The 27,114-nt window shown below is 46.6% G+C and overlaps 11 protein-coding genes across 11 annotated transcripts; 5 read left to right on the top strand and 6 right to left on the bottom strand.

The window, feature by feature from the left end:
• Nucleotides 1-290: 290 nt before the first annotated feature.
• IL334_001400 (uncharacterized protein) lies at nucleotides 291-3,597 on the bottom strand (the record flags this gene model as incomplete). The annotated part of the gene is made up of 18 exons (XM_062933157.1): nucleotides 291-372; nucleotides 458-567; nucleotides 632-1,028; nucleotides 1,105-1,387; nucleotides 1,457-1,552; nucleotides 1,610-1,640; nucleotides 1,706-1,881; nucleotides 1,940-2,215; nucleotides 2,291-2,357; nucleotides 2,411-2,435; nucleotides 2,497-2,566; nucleotides 2,641-2,698; nucleotides 2,771-2,898; nucleotides 2,961-3,054; nucleotides 3,160-3,269; nucleotides 3,369-3,391; nucleotides 3,463-3,472; nucleotides 3,531-3,597. 18 exons carry the CDS (start codon nucleotides 3,595-3,597, stop codon nucleotides 291-293), a joined length of 2,103 nt encoding a protein of 700 aa, XP_062789208.1.
• A 913-nt stretch (nucleotides 3,598-4,510) lies between these two features.
• On the top strand, nucleotides 4,511-6,892 carry IL334_001399 (uncharacterized protein; the record flags this gene model as incomplete). Its single annotated transcript, XM_062933156.1, has 13 exons — nucleotides 4,511-4,777; nucleotides 4,827-4,927; nucleotides 5,016-5,175; nucleotides 5,233-5,325; nucleotides 5,382-5,489; nucleotides 5,554-5,632; nucleotides 5,694-5,972; nucleotides 6,026-6,072; nucleotides 6,134-6,160; nucleotides 6,222-6,463; nucleotides 6,519-6,661; nucleotides 6,719-6,797; nucleotides 6,847-6,892. 13 exons carry the CDS (start codon nucleotides 4,511-4,513, stop codon nucleotides 6,890-6,892), a joined length of 1,671 nt encoding a protein of 556 aa, XP_062789207.1.
• A 214-nt stretch (nucleotides 6,893-7,106) lies between these two features.
• On the bottom strand, nucleotides 7,107-9,025 carry IL334_001398 (uncharacterized protein; the record flags this gene model as incomplete). Its single annotated transcript, XM_062933155.1, has 9 exons — nucleotides 7,107-7,148; nucleotides 7,203-7,268; nucleotides 7,322-7,741; nucleotides 7,794-7,898; nucleotides 7,948-8,100; nucleotides 8,163-8,261; nucleotides 8,323-8,439; nucleotides 8,500-8,724; nucleotides 8,780-9,025. The coding sequence occupies 9 exons, from the start codon at nucleotides 9,023-9,025 to the stop codon at nucleotides 7,107-7,109; spliced, it is 1,473 nt and encodes a 490-aa protein (XP_062789206.1).
• A 1,004-nt stretch (nucleotides 9,026-10,029) lies between these two features.
• On the top strand, nucleotides 10,030-11,478 carry IL334_001397 (tartrate dehydrogenase; the record flags this gene model as incomplete). The annotated part of the gene is made up of 6 exons (XM_062933154.1): nucleotides 10,030-10,096; nucleotides 10,194-10,416; nucleotides 10,472-10,567; nucleotides 10,617-10,768; nucleotides 10,823-10,998; nucleotides 11,053-11,478. 6 exons carry the CDS (start codon nucleotides 10,030-10,032, stop codon nucleotides 11,476-11,478), a joined length of 1,140 nt encoding a protein of 379 aa, XP_062789205.1.
• A 245-nt stretch (nucleotides 11,479-11,723) lies between these two features.
• Nucleotides 11,724-13,446, bottom strand: IL334_001396 (glyceraldehyde-3-phosphate dehydrogenase, type I; the record flags this gene model as incomplete). The annotated part of the gene is made up of 8 exons (XM_062933153.1): nucleotides 11,724-11,767; nucleotides 11,822-12,145; nucleotides 12,201-12,293; nucleotides 12,350-12,485; nucleotides 12,537-13,009; nucleotides 13,073-13,138; nucleotides 13,191-13,200; nucleotides 13,417-13,446. The coding sequence occupies 8 exons, from the start codon at nucleotides 13,444-13,446 to the stop codon at nucleotides 11,724-11,726; spliced, it is 1,176 nt and encodes a 391-aa protein (XP_062789204.1).
• A 229-nt stretch (nucleotides 13,447-13,675) lies between these two features.
• On the bottom strand, nucleotides 13,676-15,306 carry IL334_001395 (uncharacterized protein; the record flags this gene model as incomplete). Its single annotated transcript, XM_062933152.1, has 5 exons — nucleotides 13,676-13,777; nucleotides 13,830-14,001; nucleotides 14,078-14,217; nucleotides 14,287-14,831; nucleotides 14,895-15,306. 5 exons carry the CDS (start codon nucleotides 15,304-15,306, stop codon nucleotides 13,676-13,678), a joined length of 1,371 nt encoding a protein of 456 aa, XP_062789203.1.
• Nucleotides 15,307-16,662: 1,356 nt separating this feature from the next.
• On the top strand, nucleotides 16,663-17,743 carry IL334_001394 (uncharacterized protein; the record flags this gene model as incomplete). The annotated part of the gene is made up of 6 exons (XM_062933151.1): nucleotides 16,663-16,946; nucleotides 16,998-17,168; nucleotides 17,219-17,313; nucleotides 17,376-17,494; nucleotides 17,556-17,654; nucleotides 17,720-17,743. 6 exons carry the CDS (start codon nucleotides 16,663-16,665, stop codon nucleotides 17,741-17,743), a joined length of 792 nt encoding a protein of 263 aa, XP_062789202.1.
• Nucleotides 17,744-18,795: 1,052 nt separating this feature from the next.
• IL334_001393 (uncharacterized protein) lies at nucleotides 18,796-19,460 on the top strand (the record flags this gene model as incomplete). Its single annotated transcript, XM_062933150.1, has 3 exons — nucleotides 18,796-18,930; nucleotides 18,992-19,145; nucleotides 19,207-19,460. The coding sequence occupies 3 exons, from the start codon at nucleotides 18,796-18,798 to the stop codon at nucleotides 19,458-19,460; spliced, it is 543 nt and encodes a 180-aa protein (XP_062789201.1).
• A 244-nt stretch (nucleotides 19,461-19,704) lies between these two features.
• IL334_001392 (uncharacterized protein) lies at nucleotides 19,705-21,167 on the bottom strand (the record flags this gene model as incomplete). Its single annotated transcript, XM_062933149.1, has 11 exons — nucleotides 19,705-19,757; nucleotides 19,841-19,908; nucleotides 19,961-19,967; nucleotides 20,027-20,187; nucleotides 20,242-20,315; nucleotides 20,371-20,432; nucleotides 20,486-20,521; nucleotides 20,635-20,681; nucleotides 20,749-20,992; nucleotides 21,051-21,067; nucleotides 21,139-21,167. 11 exons carry the CDS (start codon nucleotides 21,165-21,167, stop codon nucleotides 19,705-19,707), a joined length of 798 nt encoding a protein of 265 aa, XP_062789200.1.
• A 297-nt stretch (nucleotides 21,168-21,464) lies between these two features.
• On the top strand, nucleotides 21,465-25,441 carry IL334_001391 (uncharacterized protein; the record flags this gene model as incomplete). Its single annotated transcript, XM_062933148.1, has 10 exons — nucleotides 21,465-21,810; nucleotides 21,903-22,423; nucleotides 22,477-22,772; nucleotides 22,828-22,935; nucleotides 22,995-23,403; nucleotides 23,476-23,822; nucleotides 23,882-24,101; nucleotides 24,155-24,201; nucleotides 24,270-24,943; nucleotides 25,014-25,441. The coding sequence occupies 10 exons, from the start codon at nucleotides 21,465-21,467 to the stop codon at nucleotides 25,439-25,441; spliced, it is 3,396 nt and encodes a 1,131-aa protein (XP_062789199.1).
• A 206-nt stretch (nucleotides 25,442-25,647) lies between these two features.
• On the bottom strand, nucleotides 25,648-26,884 carry IL334_001390 (uncharacterized protein; the record flags this gene model as incomplete). The annotated part of the gene is made up of 6 exons (XM_062933147.1): nucleotides 25,648-25,679; nucleotides 25,795-25,921; nucleotides 26,096-26,160; nucleotides 26,224-26,373; nucleotides 26,463-26,652; nucleotides 26,729-26,884. 6 exons carry the CDS (start codon nucleotides 26,882-26,884, stop codon nucleotides 25,648-25,650), a joined length of 720 nt encoding a protein of 239 aa, XP_062789198.1.
• Between the last annotated feature and the right edge of the window lie 230 nt (nucleotides 26,885-27,114).

The following is a 27,114-nucleotide window of genomic DNA, read 5'->3' as shown; positions in this document are numbered from 1 at the left end:
TTCGGGTGCTATCATGGTCAAACCATCACTTGACAGAGACGACAATTTGCTTTTTGGGGACATCAATTTTTAGTAGTGGATATGAGTGGATAGTAGAATTAGAAAATAGAGAATCATCCAGTGGTCAGATTGTATCCACGTCCTCGTGCTAATCATAATCAGCTGTATATATATATACATACATTGTAAGAACGTCTATGTATCAAATACCTCCAGAAATCGAGTACGTGTCTGGACCCACTTTTGCTTCCCTGGCTCTGTTAGTTTGCGATCCTCCTTCTTTAGACCAACTAGTACTTAGATCTTCCCATGCCAATCAATTTCTTCGAGATCGCGATCAGCTGTTCTCTGGATTCCCATACTGGTAATATTCTATTTTGAGTATGATCCAGTGGTCAGTTTATCGAAATGGCATGCTGTCGACGCAGCACGAGACTGTGGCGAGCCGAAGACTCACATGCAAAATGAACCAGCCAAGAAAACCCAAATAAAACTGGCTGCAATCCAGAATTTGAAAAATCCCAATGAGAACACATAGTGGGCCGCAAACATGGGGATTGGAACGATCTAAGTGAGATACCACACTTAGTATACAACAGTACGCTACCTAGACGGAGCAATAGTGACTCACAAATGTTATGATCATAGCTACAGAGCCAGAGATGATAGAAGCTCTGTTAAAAACCCTTTGTAGTACTTCTCTGTCAAGCTCCTGAGATACTTGATCGTAAGATTCCTCCTCTGGCATACCGGGATGATCCACGTCAATGGTTTGAATCGTTGTATTGCCTTGTTTCTCCAATGAGGGAGACGCATTCTTCTCTCCGATGTGAGTGGAGATAGGAACGGAAGAGATTTCGCCTACGTCGGCATAATCTTTGACGGGAGCCGAGGTGGGTGCACCTTTTGTATCTGAAGAAGCGTTATCGTCTGCTTGGTGGATAGCTCTTGTGGCAGTCCAGTCATTGGTTCCAGGGAAGAAATATGCCAAGATCAAAGTAGCAAGAGTTGACATGACCAGACCTGGTCTAAAGATCGCCACCAGTGTCAGAGATTGCAATTTTCCGCCATGAGATTAGGGAAAAAAGGGAGCGGAAGACTCACGCTGATCCAGAGATGGCAGAATATGGTTTAGCTAAATTCGAGGTATTGATCAAACCGTATATTTTCCAACAGCCAATCATCCAACCAACCATGCCGCAGACTGTACCGAATAAAGTACCGTAAACTGCCGATATATGTGACATTCTACCCCATGAGACCGTCAAACCGATTGGAACAACAGCAGGTGTGAGACAGACCCCTTGAATATAGAATAACCATCCTAGATCGATATTGGCTTTGTGTAGGATACATGCCCACGCTCCGAACCAGACGGCAGCAATCGCTAGGAAGATTCGTGAACATTTCAGCACAATGTTGCTACAGAGTTAGAAGCTGGAGAAGAGAAACACACCAATTATCAGATGGGACCAAAACACAACTTGTTTACCAGTTAACGGCTTCCAGTATGTCCCAATCACGTCGTATACAACTATACTTGACACTGCGACTGAAACAAGCAACGTGATTAGCTGTAGCACTCTCATGTTTGTCAAGAGACACTCACTGAGTTCTGCGGAAGCAGCACTGGTAGCAGCCTATAAAGTTAATACGTGCACCTTATTAGTCTTCTTTCCTCTGTGGATCTGATTCCGTGACTCACCATGAAAGTTGCGAGGAGGATGGCGACTGCACCACCTTTACCAAGTAAGGTGACAGCTGCAGCAGGAGCTACCAAACCAGCGGATTGCTGACTTGCACTTAGAGCATATGGATAGGTGGGATAATTGGGGCTGCTCTGTAAAGCACGGGAAGAAAGTCCCATCGTAGTACCGAATGCTTGAGGAACAGATGAAATTAGCTTTCGTCTTTAGAGAGATTTGTGGCGAGGACATACCCCATGGAATAGCGAACCAACTTAATCCACCTAACATATAGGCTCTAGTGGTACTTTCTGGTCTACTTGCAATTGCCCTTTGCCAATAGCCTTGATCACAAAACACGCCACTGAAACCAGAAGCGATTGTACATCCAGCAAATAGAATTCCAGAATTCGACTTCATCGTCAGGTAGCTTCCGCCTTCATTACCTGAGACCGGATCTGTTTTGGCCGCCTCGACTAAGTGGTTGTAAAGAGCGGAGATTGACCCAAGTTGTGGTGAAGTTGCATAAGCTAGATATGATATATTGTTTCGCGTCAGCCCATACAACGTCATCCATTCTTAGCAATATGAGAAATAACACTGACCTGAGAACATGAACATGTATATGATCACGAATAGAATAACTGTATGTGTAAAATCGCAAATAAAAGTCTACGTCAAAGAGTCAGATCCCGGCAAAGGTGAAGTAGCTATAGGTAACATACGGCTCGTAGGCCACCGGCTATGACACTGACAGACGTTGAGTTAATTGGGGCTGTAACTCAGTCCAGTATGAATCATCGATACTTACTAGATAGCGATACCGATTGGTAGAAGGAAGTTGCACGCCTCGATACTTGCTCCCGTGAGTGCATTGATGGCTAACCCAGCAGAATATTATGTCAGATGATACCACGACGCCTTTAGTTTATCTAGATTCATTGCTTCAACTCACTAGCAGAAGCTCCAAGGACTAATGATCCCGAGACGATATGTGCGCAAACCAACGCGTACTTTTATCCTAACTCAGTATCATATCTCGGACGATAGAAAAGATAAAGCGTCATGTATGGAAAGACACTCACAAACGTGAATAGAAGGTGACCGGCAGTTCCATATCTTGCTCTACAGATCTGCAAGAAGGTTGTAGCTCCGTTCGCGTTCATTTTCACTTTCGCCGCAATAGCAGCGAAGAAGGCGATCTGAATGGTACCTGTTGAGATATTCACAGAGTTATCAGACTATCATAAGTCACATTATGGGGATGATACGTACCTCCAACTCCATACCACCAAGCTGCGCTCAAACCTGATTGATAGGTCGCTGCACTGGATTGAAGTAAAGTGGCGCTCCAAGTCCATGCAGATACCTGGTGAGTCGTGGTCAACATTGCACAATCATGTAAGGACTTCGTGATCGAAGCTAGTTTTGACTCATGAACTAGCCGTCCAGCAGGGAAGAAACAATTACCCACAATTCCTGCGCAAATCAGGCCTGGCTTGATGGAACGACTGGCAGTAGCAAACTCGGCCGCGTTGTTAGTATCGAAGCGAGTGAATCGTCGCTGAAGGTATGTGAAAGCAACTACAACGATTTGTCATTGAAGTCATCAATTGATCATACTCCTCTAGGCACAGGCAATTCTGGGACCTCATGTTTCAAAAACAGCGTGTTTGGACTTACTCATAAGGACAGCAAAAGCCGCACTGTAGATCAGATTATAAGTCAGCAATATCCCAGCGAGCTACCGGTATGCTAAATGAGGGAGTTTACTAACCCCAGTCCAACTAAGCGACCGTTCTGTCAGTTTCTGGACATAACCGAGACGCGGTCTTGGACACTCACCAACAACACCGTAGCCTGTCGCTGGACTCAGAAGTTTGGTAAATTCTCTTTCCCCTGTCTGGCTCATGACGATCAACTCTGCTGGAATAAGTTTAGTAGAGCTTGAATCTATGGAAAATGATTACTCCAGTCAATATGTTAAGTTTCCTTAAGCCCTTGAAATTTGCACATGCTAGCTATTTAAGTCGGAACAGCTTATCTCTTCAAAATGACATGTGAGGCTTAGACATGTACACAATTGTCAGGGAGAAGTAATAATGGAAGCATCAGACCAGAGGAGTAGTTTTGGACCACAGTCGTTAGTATACGAGAGACGAAAGATAAGGACTGCCGAGGTGGGCTAGATCACAACTCTGAAGTGTATTCGAGACGTATGTGATTTGGCGGATAACGGCTTTTCCTTCGATCAACGGGGTCATTCCGGAAAAGCTGCCAGGTAGACCAAAGTAACGCTTTCTCTTGTCTGGCTCGCGAGGGTGCTCTGGAAGAGTCTCAAGTTTACCCGGAGGTAAATCTTGTATATGACGGCAGTGACAGACAGTGGGAAATAGTAAAGATAAGAATAAGACTCACAAAGACTGCTGCAAACTCTGCTGGACGGAGAAGACCGAGTGATGACGTTAATTAGCATACTACGAGTAGCGTATAAGAACAATTTGGGACCTTAATTCGCGGCAAATGTCTCTGTCGACTGCGTTTCTCACGCATCGGAACGTCCTGCTTGGACAGTGGTTTCTTATCTCTTTCTTATAGAGCCAGTTGGCACGAGGTGGGCTAGCGTGATTTCGTTTCCTGTCAAATTCCGACTGTATCAAGCTTCCGACACATCGACATGTGTAGGTCGCTATCAGAAACACAGCATTCGATAACGCGAACGCCCCACGGAGCCTGTTCATTTCTTCATCTTTATACCATAAAGAAGGAGCAGATTTCGGTTGACCCCTCAACAACACTCTGTATATACAGGAGTACTCACCAACATGACATGGCAAGAAGCTGCGGCTGAGTACCGAGCGACTCGTGATGCCAACATCCCGAAAGAATACCTCATTACAGACCTCCCTTCCAATGATGTTCTCGATGTCAAGGATTATCCTACCTTACCAGGAGTACTTCCAGCTTTAGATTTGGAGATCACTCAAACTTTAACCGTCACAGAACTCATTGAAGCGATCAAGGAAGGCAAATATTCAGCTGTTCAGGTGACTGAAGCATTTTGTAGAAGAGCCGTTCTTGCTCATCAACTAGTGAGTCAATGCGAAATTGCGCCGTTTACAAGCTGACATTGGCCTGCAGACCAATTGTCTGACGGAAGTTTTCTTTGGTAAAGCTATTTCTAGGGCCAAGGACCTGGATGAATACTTCGAGAAGACCGGCAAAACTGTTGGTCCGCTTCAGTAAGTTTACATGACTCCATTTGATCGATCCGTGCATCCACTAATGAACTTGATAGCGGTCGTGAGTAGTCGAGATCCATACGCACAGCTATTGTATCTGTTCTAAGTTTGCTATACTATCAGTCCCCATCTCACTGAAAGATCAGGTCGAAGTGGAAGGCACCAATTTTACCATGTCTTATGTCGGATGGATAGGAAAGAAGGCATCTCACAGCGCAGTCATTGCTGAATTATTATCGTCTCAAGGTGTAAGCTGAATTTTCATCTTTTCCGATTCCTTGTCCTGACACTGCTTGACATCATAGGCGGTCTTTTACTGTCGTACCAACATGTCTCAAGGATTGTGGTTTGGGGAGGGCTATAACAATCTTTTTGGAAGAACCACTAATCCCTTCAATGTGAGTACACACGTTGGGATCGAGGCTCAGTGCGGAGACTTATACTCCTCTTTTAGCGTAACGTCACATGTGGTGGCAGCAGTGGTGGCGAAGGAGCTCTGGTCGGCCTACGTGGGTCCCTATTGGGTGTTGGCAGTGATATTGGAGGCTCAGTCCGAATTCCTGTACGTCATCCGTAAGATCTAAACGAACAAAGTCTTGTCACGCGGCTGAAAAGACCTTTGTTAGGCGGCTTACCAAGCACTTTACGGGGTGCGAGGATCGTATGCTAGAATTCCTTACTGCAAGGCAAGTAACAGCTCGGAAGGTACGTTAATTATTATCCGATGTATCTGGTCAATGTAATCGCTAAATTTAGTAATGCTCAGGCCAAGAGATGGTTAGATCTGTGCTGGGACCTATCACAGCCTCTATAGATGGTTTGAAGACTTTCTATAAAGCGGTTCTCGACGCCAAACCATGGGAGCATGATCCATGGACACCCAGAATGCCATGGTCAGAATCCGCATATGCGCTTGCAGACCATGGCAACGGCGACAAGCTGTGCTTTGCCATCATGTGGGATGATGGAGTTGCGAAACCTTGTCCCCCTTATGTCAGGGCCCTGCAGCAAGCTAAGGACGCTCTGATTGCAGCTGGTCATGAAGGCAAGTCACTTTTACTTCGAATTGGATTTAGGCATTATATTGATAGATCGCAGTGATTGACTGGACCCCTTTCAAATCTGCTGAGTCTGGGGAGCTGTTGGTAAGCTGTCCCAATATGATCATCGCTTCAGGGCCACTGTTAACCCTTTGGTATATCATAGATGCGGTTCTTCACCTCTGACGGCGGAGTAAGTGACATTTCCGCTCCTTTGTGCACGCTCGTTATTGATAATTCCATATTTCTTTTAGTACGACCTGAAAAAACAGCTTGCACTAAGCGGAGAACCCCAGCTAGGTGGTGTTCTCGATCGCAGCAAGGGGGAGCTGAGTGCGCATGAGCTATTTGACCTCTGCTATATCCGATCTGGCCATATCAAAGACGCACTCGATCACTGGAATGCTACTGTATCGAAGACGAGTACTGGTCGGCCCGTAGACGCAATCATCGCTCCGGCTGCAGCTGCGCCTCCGCAACCACACGATGGTCATATGTAAGTCGAATTGATCTTCCACAAGGGAAACATCTAATCTCCGGTTCGTTTTCAGGTATATCGGTTATACGGGCTTCTGTAATTTGAACGATTATGTATCATCAATCTTACCTGTCGCGCATGTAGATCCCAGTGTAGATACCAAAATCAACAGAGATGACTTCCTCAGTGATACCGACCGACAGGTTCACGAGCAATGTACGTTTACAGGATGTAAGGCCTTTGGATTCAGTACTGACATATGTTTAACCTCAGACGATCCAGCATTGCAGGCAGGAGCACCGTGTTCTCTCCAGATAATTGGCAAAAAGTACGAGGAAGAAGCGATCATTCGGTAAGCAGAATGAGGTAGAATTTCTACGTCCGCTGACGCGCTTTTGTAGTATGACCGAGATCGCTGACGCAGCCCTCAAGTCAGTACGTTCTTAGATGAAGGACCTTAAGTTTATGGGTGAACGACCAAAGAAGCACGGGACAGACCAAAATCATTTGTATCCACATGCATAGGCATGAAATGCTCTGACTTCCATGATTGGCCACGGTCGCCAAGCAGCACATTCGGCACTATCATATGATTGCGGAGCGACGGGCGGACTCCCGTTCGGTTGATGTTGTAGCAAGCAGATTTGTTTACTGGAACATCTTAAGAACAAGAGAAAGGATGAGTAAAAGTACCAGCGGAATACTGTTTCACCAAAATCAGCAATCCGAACACGTACCAGACCGTAAGAGCACTTACGCCATCTCTGATTCCTTGTATAGCACTGTAAAGGCCGAGAGGGGTAATAGCGATACTGAGAGCGATCTAGTTGAAACGTGAGCTACGACGCTGATATGGTTGTTCGACGGTGTGCTCACAGAAAGTATCGCACACCCCATGAAGAATTTAGGCCAGAAACCAGTCATAGACCTAATTTCGCCATCGTGCGCGTAATAAGGGTGTTTGTTGTAGAACCAGATAACACCACAAAGACCGTATGAGAACCACACACTGAACAGCGACGATACGATAGTGAGCAGTTGATTGAAGAATGGAATCAACTCGGCGAGGACAAAGGCAGCTATCCACATGACAGTGACTATTCCTACCCAGGCCAACCGAGCTCGAAGACCTTTACTGGTGAGTAATCGAGATTTTCGGAAAGTATTTACGTAAAGGTATTTTGCGCCGACGTTGAGACCGACAATACCCGAGATCAAGATGGTTACGAGGGCGAAAGCGTATGCAGTGATCCGAACAGGCTTGGTAGTCATGGTGAAAGCAGGGGAAGTCACGTACTGAAATATCTAGTTAGTCGATGTGTTATACGAGTCTTGTTGATCTACTCACTTGGCCTCCGAAAGCATAGATGGTCGCCCCTACGATACAATAAACAATAATTCCTAAACCTTGGGTGATGAGGAACGACTTTTTGAAGTCATTTGGGTTTTTCATCTATGCCCATGATCAGATCCGGGTTCTCAGACATTCAAACAGTCCTTACCTCTGAGCACCAACTGAAAACACCCATGTTACCACCGTAGGCAAAGACAACGTTTGTAAGAGCCCCAATCACATCCATCAGATTAGGATTAGTAGGGGTTGCGTGCCATTCTATAGGAACCCCGTGCTTCACCAGCACGCTGGAGCTCTGCACCTGAAATCATCAAAAGTCCATTAGCTTGAGTACTTGGTAGATGTGGGAGAAGCAAGACTTACTCCAGTAGCTACTATGGTGATCATGCATGCGATCAAAATACAAGACACAGAAAGCCAAGAAAGAGGAGCCAGCTTGCCGAATTCTCGATTGGTAGACATCTATGATGGTTCGATCAGTAACTCGAGAGCGAAATCCGTTTAGATGAACAAAGACACGTACCATAACACTGACGAAAGCAATAATAAGAGCGTACCAAACACTGCATATCGCGTTCGTACTGAGGGTATTAAGCGCCTGTCTTCCGGCCAGAACGTGCGAACCACCCAAACCGATACTCTTACGAAGGTAATGTAAATAAGCTTAAATCCGTGGTAGAACACAACGCAGCTAACTCACTTTGGCAACCATACCAGCACCTAGTATCCGTCTACCCCAAGGTCCAAAAAGCAAGCCACCGGCATCCGCGAAATGCATAACTCCCATATGCTTCATCTTGAAATCAATCATGATCCAAGCTGTGATATACGCTAGAACACCGAGACCGACATTGGCAATCAAACCACCGACCATTCCAAGACGAAGGAAGATGGAGGGGTAAGAGAGAGCACCCAGAGCGATGTTCTATCAGATGTAGGATTCAGCAAAGCTGAGCATATGATTTAGATGACCAACTCACCTCGGCGGTAGCAACGAGACCGGCTTGCACCCAGCCCATTGACCTGAAATCCACACAGTCTTCCTCATGATCTGCTCGCTGAGCGCTGAACGGATCTACCTCATATGCATTTGCGGGGATATGAGCTGCGTCTTTTCCAGAAGGCGGGTATTCATCGTATTCGAAACCTTGAGTGACGGTATTCGTATCGGCTAGATCCTTGTCCTCGACAGGTGGTTGGTATACTTTTGCAATCTCGTCTGCCATAATTTAATTCTTCGAAATACCAGTATGTCACTTGGCCAAAGATCAGTGGAACAATTAGGAAGATAAAATAAAGAAAAGAAACTCACCTCGCTCATATCCTCGTCTAACATAGGCCTACTGGAACTTCGTATGTCAAAAATGGGAGAAAATTCTTTACCCATCCATGCTAGTACGGCCGCGAGAAGCCTAATCAGCCCGATCACCCTACTTTACTGATTTCGAATTTGTGAGTTGCTGCAAAACTTTGCCAGGGAAAGACATAATATCTCGCTAAAACTGCGAATGCAACCTCGGTTAGACGCAATCAAATTTTCGTACACATGTCACCTGCCTCGTTTAGCTTTTCAGTCCGACTGAGACTTTATACCTGTTAACCTTCGACAACATGCTTAAACGTGACATGCCTTTCAGTGCTCGAAATGTGGAGTTGTCCCGGGATCCCTGTAACGAGACGATCGTACAGTTGGACATCTGGTCCGCTGAACAACCCTTGTCAATCCGATCTATTCTATGACTTGTGCTAGTCCCAAGATTAATCGTGAAATGGCTGTCATAACTTCTATGTCGGAGATGAGGATGCCAGGAGATTTTGACATAGCAGCTTTTGATGCAAGTAAAGCTGTAAGTAGGGTCGTATAAGCTTAATGGCTGATGTTGGCAAAATTGACGTTGGCGGAAATTTTCAACTTAACGTCGCTTCTACGACAACCGGACGGAATTTCATTTTCCGCGCCCATCTGGAACCGAGCGGGGTTTCACACGGCGGATGACAGGGAGATCTCGTTTTACAGCATCGCGCGGATATCACCCCTTATAATGGTGCACCTCACGTGAGCGGGTTTTCCCCCGCTGTTCCCCAATCGAATGTACGGTGGCTTCTGACCGAGATGTCTCCTCGTCCCCCCCAACGAATTATCGCTAGACTGGCAGAAGCATATGCAGATCTCGTTGTTTTTCTAATCTTGACGCCTAGGTGATCGTTATTCTGCTTTACGACAACTGCGATGTCACTAATTGGAAATCATTCCGGTGCCCAGCATGAATCTGCCTTCGAGGGATATGCTAACCGGCGTGAGTAGAATAATTCACAAACTACTCGAGTACCGTCTAAGCGATCGCTCCACACGCCCCTGAAAGCCCCAGACTGATGACTTTCGACGGTCACTAGCCGAAAGAAAATCTACATATGAAGTAGCTCAAATTGGTGGGGATGGTATCGGACCAGAAGTAATCAATGCGGGGGTACAAGCGATTCACGCTGTTGCTAAGAAAATTGGAACTTTTACAGTCAACTTCATGGAGCTAGACTGGTCTTCAGACCGATATAAAAGGAGTGGAAAATATGTCCCAGAGGATTACATCGAGATTCTTCACAGATACGACGCTATCCTGTAAGCCCAACTTTGGCTGTCTTGGGTTCGACGCGCGATTGACCCTTTAACCCAGCTTTGGCGCTGTTGGCGCTCCCGATGTTCCCGATCATGTATCACTTTGGGGCCTGAGACTAGCCATATGTCAGCCCCACATGTATGCCAACGTTCGGTATGTTTCCGTCTTCCAAATAATCTCACTACTCTGACACTTGTCATAGTCGCACAAAAGTTCTTCCCGGCATTAGCTCCCCTCTCAAAGGTCTCTCACCGGGCGATCTGGATTGGTGTATAATCCGTGAGAACTCTGAAGGTGAATACGCTGGTCACGGTGGCCGGTCCCACAGAGGTCTAGAGCATGAAATTGGAACAGGTGAGTGCGACTGCTTGCTGATTGATCTGTGTTCCGCTAACATGTCATTCCAAGAGGTGACGATTTTCACCAGAACTGCGATTCGCCGAATCGCACGTTATGCTTTCCAAGTTGCACGATCCAGACCCCGAAAGCTCTTGACTTACGTCACAAAGTCCAACGCCATGAGGAATGGTATGGTGCTATGGGATGAAGTCATCAAAGAGGTCGCTAAGGAATTCCCAGACGTTGTGAGCGAGAATCAGCCTGCATCTCATATGCTGCGAATCACTGATGCCATGCAGACTATGGACCATATGCTTGTGGACGCGATGACAGTTCGGATGACTCTACAGCCCAAGTCTTTGGACACGATCCTTGCAACCAACTTGCATGCGGATATATTGTCAGACTTAGCTGCTGCACTTGCAGGATCAATAGGTATCGCCCCGACTGCAAATATCGATCCGTCACGAACCATGCCGTCTATGTTTGAGCCAATTCATGGGTCAGCTTTTGACATCACAGGTATGGGTGTCGCCAACCCTGTTGGTACGTTCTGGAGTGCTTGTGAGATGCTTGACTGGCTTGGTGAGAGTGAAGCTTCCCAACTACTCATGGAAGCTATTGAGAAGACTTGCGCGGACGGGATAAAGACCAGGGACCTGGGCGGTAACGCCAACACTCAGGAAGTCACAAATGCGGTCATTGAGCGGATCGAGGCTTTGTAGTTGAGCTTAATGACCTAGCATGTACACCGGTAACTGCTGGCGGGACTATATACATACAACCCATGTCCTCGCCAAAGCTTTCGAGCGCCGAATGTCATGTGCGCAATTAAAGCGACTTCCCCAACGGAAAGTTTCTTGATTCCCCATCGCATGTAGCCATAATGTAGACCGGAGAGTACGTAATATACTTTTGACGAATGGTGTACATGGCCCGGTTTGGTGACCGGTATACGTCAGCACTGAGGTTATTCTTCTGTGCGTCTCGCCATATATGCCACAAGATCGCACACTATACAGTCTGGTCAGTGACAAATAATGAGAAATGATACCTCTTTTGACCTACTTCGTGAAGAGAATCCCCACTCGTTGTCATACCAAGCTACAATCTTAACGGTCCTGTCATTCAGCATGACAGTGGCATCGACATCAAGGATACTGCTTTGTGTTGAAGAGAGATAATCAGAAGACACGAGCTTCTCATCAGAAACTCCCAAAACACCTGCTAAAGCCGGACCATCAGGGTGAGGTGTGCTGGATTGTATCGGTCGACGGGCAGCTGCTGCTCGGAACGGCCGGATCAAGTCCTCTTTTGAAGCGACTGAAGTTGATAAAGTGACGGTAAGATCAACGAGTGACACGTTTGTGACTGGCACCCGTACGGATATTCCTTTTCAAGGGGATCAGTTCAGCAAAAACTCGGGTGTCAATTTTAAGCCGCTTACCGTGAAATTTTCCAGCCAATTCTGGCAAGACTTTGATCACCGCCTGTGCGGCACCCGTCGATGCAGGGATGATATTACCCATTGCCGATCGTCCTGTAATATGGGTCAGTCAAGCAGTCAAGCAGGATACTGAAACGCGCGATCTGCACCTTGCCTGATATCCTTGGTGCTGAATCCATCGAGCACTTTCTGACTTGCAGTACTAGCATGTATGGTGGTCATCATACCAGTCTCCACGCCAAAAGCTCGCTGCAGCACAAGCGCCAATGGGGCGAGACAATTTGTCTATACAACGATTTAGCGTATTGGTAGTATCACATCCAGTGGTTGACTTACAGTACAAGACGCATTACTCAGGATATCGTCCTCACCAGTGTAGACGTGATGGTTCACACCATAGACGCAATTCAATGTGTCCTTGCTTGGTGCCGATATCAAAACCTTTTTGGCCTTCCCATATTTGATATGCACATCGGCTTTCTCTTTTGTTACCAATTTCCCTGTGGACTCCATTATATACTCTGCTCCAGCGGAGGACCAGTCGAGTTTGGTGGCGTCTCGTTCGGAGAAAAGATGGATGATCCTTCCGCGGAACAGCAATGCAGATGGTCGAGGGTTATTAGGTGTAGCTGGAAGTAGTTCTGCGTGATCATCAGGACAGATAGATAGCTCTTTGCCAATCCTGAAGTACCCATGAGTTGAATCGTGCATAATCGCTGTCATCAGGTGTTCGAGGGAATGGGCGGTATGGTTGACAGCCACAAGATGTAGGTCATCTCGCTCAAGCAGGAGTCGGAAGAGAGCTCGACCTAGAAAGGTATGTCATTAGCCGGCTTGTCTGTGCCACGTACAACGCTGCCACCCTTACTCACCAATACGGCCGAACCCATTAATTCCCACCTTTGGAAGTTCGGAAGGGTAAGAAGTAGCGATGGGCACTGTGACTGATCAGCAAATCATACAGTGAACCTGAGCACTCGATGCGCTCACTTCTGTATGTCTACGATGTCTGGAAGTCGAAGCTCTGTGGACGAAGATCGATCACATCCTGACAACACCTTGGTAGCCTTATATATAGAGATTCGACTCTCCAGTCTTGACATTAAGGAATATGCAAATAACACGGATCTGAGCTGACCCGTAAATCCGCAAGCCGTATGCTATTGCCAAAATTCGATACCCCACTTCTTGCCCCCATCGATTAACGGAGACTCACCGGGTAAAACCGAGTGACAACAGATGACATGGGTCCCCACACGCGGCCGGCCCGGTTTTCAATAAAATGCATCCTGATGAGTTATTACCGAAAAATCGGATTTGGATTATTGATGTCCTCACTTATGTGGGACGCGATACATGCTGACGGCAAGAATACTGGGAGACGATAGTGAAGAAAACGCTGACCGCTGACGGATTTTATACTTTTCTATCGAGATCTATTCATAACATATATATCAAGCATGGCCATTGGATTATCACCAAGTCAACTTTGTGCTATCACCTCCCGTAAACTCGTCAAACCAGCCCGCTTGTTCCACAGCAAAAGCTACAGCCAATTTCGAAAATTCGAGCATGTGCTACCACAAGGAGTTTTAGCATCTGGTCAAGCTGACAACAAAATCAACTTACCTCCAGGGAGAAGTAGCCGGTATCGTCATCAACGTCTATCGTGTCGCGAGCAGTATGCACGTATTTATCAAATTCACCAGGGAGTCCGCCAGCCTGGGGATCGCCTTCTGCAGCAAAAGCGGAAGGGTATCCTCCCTTAGTCCAGGACATATAGTCGGAACCCGCTCCGGGGCTTTTGGGTACGAAAATCCGTTAGCATAGTTTAGGTTTCAGAGCAGGTGAGGGGAGCCAGGGGATTGTTGACATACCCAAGCGTCGAGACATTCACGGGGAGGTCCACATATTCCTCTGCCAGCTTGATCACCCAATTTGTCAATTTGTCATCTGCGTCATTCTCGAGGAGAACGATGTGAGGAGTGGTGTTGCGAGCTACAAAAGCAGTCATATCCTAATGAGACGATCTTTCTCAGCTGTGGTTCACGTGCAGCGCTGTATCATGTGGTCTCGTTGCACTCACAAACTCTATCATCGCCCCAACGTTGGCGTTCATTCCCTTCTTATATGCTACAATTTCTTGACTTCCTAGTAATCCAGCTTCCTCAGCGGAGTACCAGTGGAACTCAACGGGCCCATGAGCGGGTTGATACCCTCTTCCTGCTAACACCCGGAAGGCTTCCAAGATACAGGTCGATCCTGACATATCATCGTCTGCGCCTGGGGCTGGGAGCAGTGGGAAAAGGTAGTTTGCTGAATCATGGTGAGCTCCAATGATGGTCAGGGGAAGAGTGAAGTTTCTGGTTGGTGGCTCAAATCGTGCTATGATACTTGGTTGGGGGAAGCGATGCGTATGGTATTCAAGAGAGATGCATTCGCCAACAGGAGAATTGGCGATGATGTCAGCGATGTGATCGTGGAGCCACCGGGCCGACTGAACTCCTGTGTCAGAGTAGTAATATCTGCTGAAGAACGATGTGCCTTTTGCGAGAACATCGTACATGGTGGATGTCCTCAGATCAGCGAAGACAGGTCGAACATATTTCTGATGAGTCAGACTGGGAGTATCTACACAACACTGTATCAGATGAGGCAGCTAGGTGAAATGTTGAAACATGAAATCAGACTCACTAGCTTTTCCTGCCATTAGGGCCTGTTCCATCCCGAAGTCATTGTCTGTGAGGTCCATAAATTTCTTATTCTCCCGTCTTAAACGAAGTTTGTCACCCTCAGTCATCCAAATACCTTGCCTAGTTTGTTCTTCGCCAAAGATCCACAAAAGTCTAGGCTCGGCCATCATCTGCTTCAGGTCCGGCTTGAGAGCAACGAGTGCATCGACAGGATCATCATATTCGTCCAAGGCAGATAGAATGGAGGGATGGACTTCATGCTTAGCTGCAGCGAAAGAGGATAGAAGATTGTTCAAAGGCAGTTGGTTTGAGTCAGAAAGCTCAAGGATAGGCGAAGATTGAACCAGAGACGGAGACAGAGCTCCAAGGACCAGCAGTGAGAGCGAGACGCTAAGAGTTGAGAGGCGAACCATTATACGAAGACTTCTTGATGAGACGGACTAAATGCAGGACGTAGAACAGAGATCTATTTATAGTTTTGGATGTTGTGTGATGTAATGATGCCGAAAGCGGCTACTGTTGCTGTTGTATGATATGGAGAAAGCCGACACAACACCACGCGGCTGTGGGAAAGTGTCACACCCGCAAATGTGCGCATATCGGAGAAGCCAGCTGAGCTTAATGTCTGCGTGCGGCAATAATGCATCTTTAGTAAACCATGCGCATAGTCCTGTTATAAGCAAGCAGTAGATGAGCGAGACGACACGAAAAATGAATCTACGCGATCATCCACTATACAATCCTCCTTGCGATCGAGAGCCTGGACGCCGCTCAGCCGAAGAAGGATAGATCGCGGCGGTGTGCTGTAAGAAAGATTGTTTTCCAACGTCAGATCAGTATAACAGTCTGGCGAGCTACCGCGCAATTTTAACAATTTGTAACACATCCGGCCTCACCGGAGTTTACCTGTTGTCCCAGACGACCACCATCTCCTGGCTTCTGCTTTACTCAACAAGCGAGCTCGGGGGATTTGGCGATACCAGGGTGGGTTGTCTTAGTGCTTTCTTACTTGTACGGTCTACAAATGCACAGGTTTAGCATAACTGTGCATGCCTATTGTTGGATCTTCAGAAAATCCCCAATATCCCCGCCCTTGGCTTAAATATCGAATCGATTACGATTAGTGCTGCATGGTCATTGGATCATCGCATGTCACCAAATACAGTGTAAAATGATCATTTCTAGACACCCTCTTTTACATTGTGCGCTTTGCATCTATCTTGAAGGAGCAGCTCGTCGGCTGAGAACTGATGCTGTTCTAGTGTCATGCCCGTATTTAAGAGTACCCAAAAGGTCACCCGGTGGTCCTCATACATCCTCCAAGAGACCTGAAGTAGCTATTTACAGGTCATAATTGCAGAGGAACGATTCGGAACATGCGCTTAGCCGAAGACGCTCTGATCCGAAGATCATCAACAATGTAGATCGCTCAATTAAATAAGTATATTTCAGGACATCGAGTGAAAAATAATCGCAATGGAAGTGATCTCTCCACGAGCCATCTTTATCCGCCATCGCTCTCAGCTACAATGAAACAAGGACTCTGCTATTGAGGACAAGCACAACCCTGATCATGACAGCTCCCAGTACCTGATGAAAGAGGGAAAGACCAACAAGATGATCCAGTTCTACCTCGAAGTCCTCTCTGAACGGTTGATCGTCGAGAAGAAGAAAAATATCTCTGGACCTCAAAAAGGTATATAAAGCGGTCCGGTGTTCATGCAGAAAAAAAGATCACCTCAGCACAGTAACTGATCCTTCTTTTCACCATGTTCGCTCATCTCTCATCCGCTCTCTTCCTTGGCCTTCCTTTGCTCGCAATCGCTAGTCCCGTGGCTCGAAGCACCACAAGTGAAAGCCTCTCCATCGATCCTCTATCTGCTCTCAAACCCAACACTACATTATGGTCTGCTGGGGCATCTAACACTTTCTCTGTCTGGGGGAACTCTTGTAATACTACTCAGTTGGAGCTCATTGGAGAGGGTCTTGCTCAAACTTTCAAGCTAGTTGAACACGGTAGAGACCATTTGCGGAGATACGGTAACGATAGCTAGTAAGTATAATATATAGTGATAGCCTTCGCAGATGCTGATATTGTGCCTAGCTTCCAAAGATGGTTCGGAAAGACCAACGATCCAAATACCCTTCAAGGGCTGTTCGACCGAATCGTCAGCGGTGATAAAGGAAATGTTTCTTTCACTTGTGATGACATCGATAACACTTGTAATGGAAAATACGGAATCATTCCTGGATACTTCAGCTCTAGTACCCCCGAGTGAGCGGACATGCTGGAAGTCACAAAGATCCCGCTAACGACATTTCTAGACTTACTGTGGTTTGCCCCACTTACTACCTCTCCAAGTTCCCTATGGACGAGCTCTGCACCCGGGGTAACACAATCACGTCTCAAGGATCAGAATGTAGGTATTTGGTCCATTGAGAGGTATGAGTACGAGTACTGATTGTCTACATACATCATTAGCTACAGATGGCTCCTGGTTCTTGCATCGACTTTTGCATCTTCCAATCGCTAGTGGCGGTCTCTTAAAAGACGTGGTAGACTCAGCTCATGATGCTGTAGAACTTGCCAAAGGTGTCAACGTGAGCATATGCTTATATTGCACTTGAAAATCAATAAATCTGACCCTATCCCGTTCGAAAGGCCACTCAATCCATTCACAATATCCACTCTATTCAGTATTATGCTTTGGATGTTTACGCTTCAGACATTCTTTTACCCGGAGAAGGTTGTCTTGGTGATGTAAGTGAATGCCCTTTTACCTGAGACGGTGCTCTCCTTTACTGATCTATGATTGTGCATCCCAGACTTCCGTTCAGGTTTCTGAATAAGCTTTGTGCTTAGCAGATCTTCATTTTCGTCACGGTCGAAAGGGGTATGCACTCCAGATGCAGCAAAAAGTATACATCGTATATATCGTATAATTGGGTTCGAAAGTATAATGAAAAGTGCAGCAACGTGTAATGCATCGTCTAATATCCGGGATAATGAATCCTGGCTTAAAGGTCAATGCATACAGTCATCTCAGGGATTTGGGTCGTACCTCTGCAAGGACAGGCGCGATGACGTCGTATGAGATCTCTCTGTTCCATCCTATAAGCGTCACCTAATGGAGAGTCTCCATCCAGGAAGATGCATTTTACGGTAGTCTGCATGAATGCACTCATCAGTGCATTGTACCGTGCCGTGTGAACTTTCATTCTATCAGAGGCTTGACAGGAATGTGGTGTCGGTAGGTTTGATTTAGCCATATACACAACCCACAAACCATCATAAAATAGTCCATATTACTTGAAACCTGGGTTTCAACTTTGATGAACGATAACCAGCAATAGGGAAATGCACCGTTCACACATCATTGCAGACTGTATTGAAGTCTTCGATGTTGTCGGACTAAGCGCGTCATGACACGGATTGAATTAAACTGATTGAATTAAGATTTGGCACAATCTGAATGGTATACTGTTCTCTATAATGTTCGCCGAGAACATTACAGGAATTCAGCATGACATGCCATGACAGTTTGATCCGACTCGACATCGAGGTTACAATTCGTCTCACGATGAGAGGCAATCTGCATTCAGTCCATAGCTCGACATTTCTCGTCGATTGGTAAGTTCTTGGCTTCAGCGTCTCGTGTTCTCAAACTCAATCATTCATCGGATTGCTGGAAGTCCAAGTGATGAATTAGGAATGGCATAATTCAGTGTGAAAGTGGAGTGGATGGGCACATTGTACTCGAGACGACATTCATGAGAGCGTGGTGAGAAAGGTATAAAAGCCATACGATTTGTTGACTTTTCTTTCGATAATCCCAAGTCGCTGGATAATCATACAAACCATTAACAAAGTCGAGTCAAAGATCTTTCATCCATCTCACAAGATGATCCCGCAGCCGTTCGTAGTCAAATTGCTATACTTAACCCTAATTGCTACTGTGTTAGGGGCAACAACGGTGCAGCCTCCCAAAGCCTCTGAGCCCAAACCATTTGCGTACAAGCAGACAAATCGAAAACAAGTGAGTTCAGGTCACAGGCCTTGATCACCGCCAGCATCGAAGCTCAAGTCGCTCTGTGCAGATTTTACGACGTATGAAGATGAAAGGAAGAGACAGAAGGGCCCAACCTTCCAATCTACCAGGAGTACCTGATGTGTCGCCTTCCACAGATGATACAGTAACTTACTATTACTTCCACTTGGGCAGTGGTTATATTGAAAATGATAACAACCCAAGTGAGCCTTCTCTAATGTCTGATCACCTGTTTAATGATGCTGACCTGTCATATTTGTATAGGCAACGATTCGGAATTTGCTCCTCCACAGGAAACCACCTTTGGCGGAGATCAAGGCGAAGCTGTGCAGGCCTGCGCCGACTTTTCCTGGGATCAAGGTTACTTCGCCTTCCAGGTATACTACCGGAAATCCAGGGACCAATGGACTTGTAGATCGTATATTGAAGCTTACACCGATGATCGAAGCGATTCTTCGTACTTCAATGTTCCCGATCCAGACGTTACCTTAGCCTATGGCTATCAACAAAAATACTAGTCAATTCCGCACCGAGACGAGCCCTTCAAAGGTGTTTTTACCTAAGGAGATAGGAAGAGCTTTTCCTCTTGTACTGTAAAGCGCAATCAGGAGGTCATAGAGATAATACCACTGGGGCATGACCCGGAACAATTGGTAGACACTGTAAAATTCTTGTTCATCTAATTTCTTGTTCATCTAAAGACTCTAATGCATTGTAATCTATATGTGAGAGGGTAGTCTGTCGTTCCGTGAAGTGAGGAAGTTAAGACTTCCGAGCGATGATAGTCGCACTGCCCTGTGCGGAAGGAAGGACGTCTGCGACGGTTCAGCGACGGTCGAGATATGATGATAAGGCTCTAACATGCCCGAGAAGAAATATGTAGAAGTGGAGGACTTACATAGTTCCGCAATTTGTACATGCGAAGGACGTAAGGCACACCAGACAATCTCTTCCGCAATATCCTCACTGAGTATCACCATTAGTAAGTCACGATCACGGATGGTGAGATGCAGCTCACGGGGTCACTGCGAATTGACAGGTTATCAGTCATTGTCTACTGAATCAGTGAATTTTGGATACTTACGGGGTTGAAATCCCTCGTAGACTTTAGCAGCTGCTTCTGCATCACCTCTGAAACGGGTGACTGAGAAGTTTGTCTCCACAAAGCCAGGAGCAACCTCGGTGACACGTATTCCCGTTGCCACAAGCTCTTTCATGAGCGATGTGGTGAAAGCTTTCACAGCACTGAGAGAAGAGAATAAGCGGAGGTATGACCATTTTTGGATAAATCGAACTCACTGCTTGACCGCACAGTATACTGAACCTCCGACATACGCTTCCCGACCCGCGAGTGAACCAATATTGATGATATGCTAATTTGATGACTGATTAGTACCGATTTGAAATCAGAAGCTACTCAGCACGTACACCTGAATCCGCCTTCTTCATCTCGTTCACAAAGGTCTGACTCAATTGCATGAGTGAGACCACTGTATCAAACACACTCAACTCGTGATTTGCACGGCATGAGCATATCACTTACAGTTCGTGGATATCATAAAGTCAATGTCAGATAAGCCTGTTAAATGTCAGACATCGTCTTCCTCGACATGAAACCAGGGGAGCACATACTCAAGTCTAGTGCACACGCGATCAGCGAGGCTTTCGATTATCGAGTAGCGGCATACTTACCGCCGACCTGTTCTTTGCCTACAGCACCGCCAGCGTTATTGATCAAGCTTCACGAGAGTTCAGCAGTGGGACAGAATGAGCTTGGTATAAAGAGGCAAAGGTCAGTGAACTTACATATCAAACGACTCGAATCCCGCTTCTCTAAGTTCCGGTACGAGTCTCTCTACGGCTTCTCTGTCGTTGACGTCGAGAGTTTTCGCTAATACCTTTATACCATCACCGCCTTCAGTTCTGCACTTTTGGGCTACCTCTTCCAAAGCTGCCTGTCGGCGAGCAAGAAGCACGATATGACATCCTGCTCTGGCCAAAAGAATAGCCGTCGCTTCACCAATACCTCCACTGGCTCCGGTGATGACGGCTGAAGATGAAAGTAAGCAGATGTATGGCATTTAGAAAGGTGCGTGCTATTGCCGTACCGGTTTTCCCTTGCAGTCTGTGAAGTGAATTCACAAGAGTCAGCTACTGATCCCCTTTTTAACTGATGACCGGTATAAGAATACTCACCGAGAGGTGTTGAAGAGTGGCTTTCCCATAGTTGACGATAGTCGTTGGTTTGTTCTGACAAGATATCAGTTATTTCGTGTTATACAAGGGTATATAACTCATGAACTCTTTCACCACCATGTCTAAATCCCATCTCAAATTGGAAATATTCCACGTCATCATATAACTTTTACTTTGCCACCCGATGCCCCTTTCCTCCCTAATTTATATCTCATCTCTTCCTCTACATCTTTTCCTTTTCATTTCAGATTTATCATCAAAGAGGGGAATAGCGAGTCCCCAAGACACGACAAACACCTTTATCTCTGCCCCTTCTTTCGCATTAGATGGCTGAGCTTTTAGCTTCAAACGCACCCTTGCGCCCTTCCCAACAAATGGATCAGAATGGTGGCAACGGCTCTGCTCTCTTGGCCGCTTCATCTCCTCAACCGGGTGATGGCGCATACCTCGCCACACAAGCAACCAACAACCGAGCTCATAGCACGAAGCAACAGCGTATCTCCAGAAATGGTAACAGCGGTAATGCTAAATCACAGAACGGAAACAATCACGACAGGGCGAAGGTCGGGCACAGCAGACATACTAGCGGTCGGGTAGGAGAATTAATACAATCGAGCTCGACTGGAGGCGGGATAGCTCAATCTCGCCAGAAGAGTATTCAGCATAAACCTGGTAAGAATCACTACATCTTCCTCGCTATAATTCCAATGTTATTCACACGAATAATCTTACCGAGAGCAGTGCTGACCGTAGAGGCCGATCAGCAGTTGACAGCAATCAAGCTCACCCTCGCCCACCAAATTCGGCTACTTATCCGTCGCCAGCGAACAGTCATAACAGACACACCGCATCGTCCAAACCACCTCAGCTCCAGCGACCAGCTGCTCTCGATGCAGCGGCATGTCCCTTTACTCCTGGCGCCGCGCTCTTGACTTCTGATATAGATCACCCCGGCAACGGGAGTTCGAATAGCGGACAATCCGTACATGGAGCTCGACCAAAGAAGAACAAGCCACAGGGAGAAAAACAAAGTCGTACTAACCCAAGTGGATCAAATTCAGCTCCCTCACAAGCAGCTGTTTCTGGAAGAAGAGCTGCTTTTCAACAAACCACTAAATTGTCAAAGACGGCTTCTCGTAGTTCAGCAGAAGGAAAGACCGCTCACAAGAATGAGATCGTCAAGAAGGTCAACGGTGAAAGGAAGGTAAAAAAGGATGAGCCGGATGACTTAGTATCCAGATTGATCAGAGGGTTGAAGCAGCGACCATTCTTAGAATGCCCCATCGTGAGCACTCTGTCTTCGTCGTATCACCGGTGGAATACTAAGATCGTGTACAGTGCTTCAATTCCATTACGCCAAGTCAACATGTTTGGTCATGTCTTCCCCCAGATCATGCTCCTGAGCCGTCCTCATCTGTTACCTCACAACCAAACCCAATCACCGGTTCCACCTCGACTTCCAACTATTATTCGGCTTGCTACACTCCGTTTCACCTCGACTGTATAAAAGACTGGTCCAGTAGAAGTCTGATGGATGAGGAGAGAAAAGCAGTAGATACTGGTAAAGATGGTGATATCGCTTGGAGATGTCCAGGTTGTCAAAAGCGAAGAGCCGACAGAGTAGCTGGCTATAGGTGAGTCTCATTCCACATTTATGACCTAGATGCATATGTGCTCACACTCTTATAGATGTTTCTGTGGTCGTTTAACCCATCCTCCCACTTCGACCTCGGCCCCCCACTCGTGTAACGACAGTTGCGCAAGGAAACGTCCAAAGTGTTCTCACCCTTGTCCACTGTGAGCTGCATTTCGACTTTTTAGACTGTCTCGGTATCTAACTCTCTTTAAACCTATAGACCGTGTCATCCAGGTCCTTGTCCACCTTGTCAAGTAGCTCTCGTCGTGCCATGTCCGTCTCATCATACCCCGCTTACGGTCAAATGTTCCGCTGCCACTTCTAATAACGCTGCTCTTTCACCTGTTTGCGATGAACCCTGTGGTCATCAGCTGGATTGTGGGAATAAAGATCATGAGTGCGAGCAGCTTTGTCACTACGACGTCTGCAAACCTTGCGAAGAGAGGGAGACTGCTAGCTGTTATTGTGGTCAGGATCAAAAAAACGTAGAGTGTGGATGGGGTCGGAAGGATGAAAAAGTATGTAAAGGCCTAGACCCAGATGGGGAGGAGCGGATATGGTGGGGCAAATACGATTGTGGTAAAGCGTGCGAGAGGCTTTTCGATTGCGGTATACATCCTTGTAAAGAAGTGAGTTCACTGTCCGAGGGCCAATCATACCGTTCATTGGCTGAACGAGCTACTGCTGATCAACAATCCTAGACGTGTCATCCTCACCCAATTCACCCGCTTCACTGTCCACTTTCTCCTGACGTAATCACGCGTTGTGCTTGCGGTGTTACCCCGCTTTCTTCGCTTGGTATTATTCGAAAAGATTGTGTTGCACCCATACCAACTTGTGCGTTGCAATGCCCAAAAAGTCGACCATGCGGTCATCCATGCCCCAAAAGATGCCATACAGGCGCCTGTCCACCCTGTCACGAGGAAGTAGTTAGACAGTGCAGATGTGGTCAGAGTCAACTGCTTGTTCCATGCGATATTTTGAGGGAAAGAATGGAAAGTGGCGAAGGAGAGATAACCTGCGAACGAGTGTGCAAGGCGTTAAGAAGGTGAGACATCATTTGTTGTTTACTGTTGTGTGTTTTCTGCTAAATACCGAATCTCATAGCTGTGGGCGACACGAATGCGGTCGTCTATGTTGCCCGTTGTGGGAACAGGCCTTCCGAAGCAAAAAACAGCGGAACGATGATTATAATCAATTGATTGAGGATGATCTACATAAATGTCATCTGACTTGCGGGAAAATGCTCAGCTGTGGGCTGCATACTTGTCCCAAACCAGATCACAAAGGTCCGTGCGGAAGATGTCTTCAGGCTTCGTATGATGAGGTGAGTATCCCAGTAACGATCGCTGTCATGTGCACTGACCAAGATATCTTCAGTTAATCTGCCACTGCGGAAATACCATTGTTTATCCTCCCGTCGCTTGGTAAGCATAAGGTATTTTCAATGGTTGCTAGACCTACTGATTCAGTCATGATTCATGAAACATCTTAGCGGTACCATCATCAATTGTCCTTATCCTTGCGACCGTCCGGCACCGGCTTGCGGTCATCCCAAATCCCCACATTCTTGTCACGAAAACCCCGAATGTCCTCCGTGCCCATATCTCACCGACAAACCTTGCGCTTGCGGTAAAGATCCGCTCGTCAAGCACATACGATGTTCTCAAGATCGAGTTTCTTGCGGTCAACAATGTGGAGAGCTTTTAGGATGTGGTTACCACAAATGTACTAAATTGTGCCATCGACCTGGTGAATGTGAATCCTGCAATCAAATCTGTGGAAAGCCAAAACGAATATGTAAACATCCCTGTACTGCAACATGTCATGCTCCCGCCAAATGTCCAGAGAATGATGCCTGTCAAGCTATTGTAACCCAGTCTTGTGCTTGCGGACACCTTCAGGCAAGAACCTCGTGTGGAGCTTCAACGGTTAATCCTCGATCAAGAGAGGTTGAACAGCTGAGATGTAATTCAGAATGCGCCGTCAGACAAAGAAATGCCAGACTGGCCGATGCTCTGGGCATCAAACCAAACGAGCGAGGATTGGAAACATACGACGACGAGTTGAAGAATTTTGCGACCCAGAATCATGGTTTCGTCAAAATGGTAGAAGGCACTTTTGATGAATTTATCGCCGGTGCCAGACAAAGTATGGTACTACCTCACAGTATGTATCATATGGATTTGATCTTTTCCGTCGTACATGTACTTTAGAAGCTGACCATACATTCCGTTAGTGCCCCCCGCTAAACGAACCTTCGTTATGGCCCTGGCTGAACATTACCGGCTTACTCGGGAGCTAATTGATCAGGAGCCCAACCGCTCCGTGCAGATTCGTCGCAGAGTTGATACTCGATTACCCAATCCTTTACTCAGTTCAGCCGTCAACCCCTCTTCTGTACCTGCACCTCACTCTCGTCTTGTCACTAATCTCGGTGGAGCTTGGGGGAAATCAAGTACAAGTACAGCTGCAAGTGTGGTAGCCGGAAGTTCAACCACTACCTGGGGAGCAAATTCTGGCTCCAGTTCCTCTTCTGCCAGGCCGTCCAGAGCAGCTACTCCCGTAGCTCCAATCATGAAAGCACCTTCACGACCTGTCACGCCAAAGAACCAGATCAACCTCAGTACCGGACACGGGGTAGATGATTGGGATGTGGATGTGTAGATTGAGGAAGAGTTTGCCGTATGCGATAAATCTCATACAGCTAGGTTCAAGTGTACAATCTAAAACCTGAATAAACCCATATGATGCAGAATAGTCAATATTACCAAAAAATGTCGAAAATGCATATAATTTCATTAAGTCGTTATTCGTTGATTCGGGAAGCCGTCGAAAATGAAGGTCGTTTCAGGGGGCATTTCAGAGAATTATCAATCGTCATAACCGCCTCCTCCATCTTCAGCTGGTATAGAAGCGACGTCAGCGTTGGTCTTGGATTGATGCAGAGAGCAGGAGGGAGTCTGGAATAGAAAGAAGCTTGTGACACAAAGTGGGTTATCCTTGGAAAGGCGGCTCACCTTCATCACCGCCACTATCATCGTCCCCTTCTCCGTTATCGAAATAATTAGCATCATAATCTTGATGATCTTCCTCCTCTTCTTCGTCAAAATCGAAGTCCTCGTCAGACGATGGCGGAGGTGTTTCCTACGGAACAAGGATAAAGTGCGTGAGCTTATGGGCGCTCAGGTCGATATGATTTAGGGAATAAGACTAATTTTAGTTTCGATATATTGAGGGATAGTGGCAGAAGAGGCGAAGAGAAGTACCGTTGTGAAGAGCAGAAGAAAGGGTAAAACTGAATGACGGAAGAAGACATACCTGATGTTCCGCATTCTCGTCACCATCTTTGTCGAGATCTTCAAGCTTCCGTTTCTTCTTTGGTCCTAATCAGACGGAATGATGTGTCTGTCAGCGTCTTGATTGCATCAATCAGGTTGATTGCTCACTGCTTTTAGCCTTCTGGCCTGCACCATCAAAGTATTCTGCCCATAAAGAAGGTGGAAACATCGATGGATCCAACTTCAAAGCGACAGGATCCAGTTTGGAAGGACCGGATGATGACGGTGGATTGAAACGATCTGAGTATGATTCGATCTCTAAAGGAAGTCATGGATATACAGAGTCAACGATATTTCCGTGATCTGAGTCATTCGGATAAAGCCAGCAACAAGAACACCTGACTCACCAATCCCGACTACCTTCCTCTCACCCGTGATTCTCCATGCTGGAGATGCTCCAGCCGGTCGCAAGGCTTCCACTGTGCCGATGGCCTTCCCAGTCACAAGTGTAGAGTTGAGTGAGATTGAATGCGACATTGCTAGGTCTTCAAGGTCGTCTGGACCGGATAGATATGCTATGTTGATATGTTCCAGTCTCTGATTCAGGATACCCCTATCAGCTGCACACTTCCATTGACCACGAGTAATATGCTCTGAGATCAGTAAGACGTACTGGATATAGTACACCTTTGTATTGTGGATCTGTCTTCATGTTCTGCATGGCGTCTGTCCATTCTTGCCTAGAGAAAGTGCCGAACCCGCCTGGAGGCATACCTCTATCGCCACCGCCTCCTCCTCTACCCCGGCCTCTGAAACCGCCCCGTGACATATAATATCCTTGTACGATGGGTCACTGATGAAGAGAGATCCGGTGAGAGGCAGATATCTGACGCACGAGCAGATCAAGGGTAGATTGTGATGACCACTAGATGACTTGTTTGTTATGAAAATGAAACTTCTGATAACATGATAGAAAATAGACCTCCACCTCCTCTCTTCGTTGATTGAAAAGTGCCACAGTCTTCGGACACGGCGCCATCAGTACTCGGCGTTATGGCG

This window comes from Kwoniella shivajii, chromosome 2 (assembly GCF_035658355.1).
Source record: "Kwoniella shivajii chromosome 2, complete sequence".
Taxonomy (NCBI): domain Eukaryota; kingdom Fungi; phylum Basidiomycota; class Tremellomycetes; order Tremellales; family Cryptococcaceae; genus Kwoniella; species Kwoniella shivajii.
The sequence above is the reverse complement of the archived record's forward strand: the minus strand, read 5'-3'. Positions and strand labels throughout refer to the sequence as shown.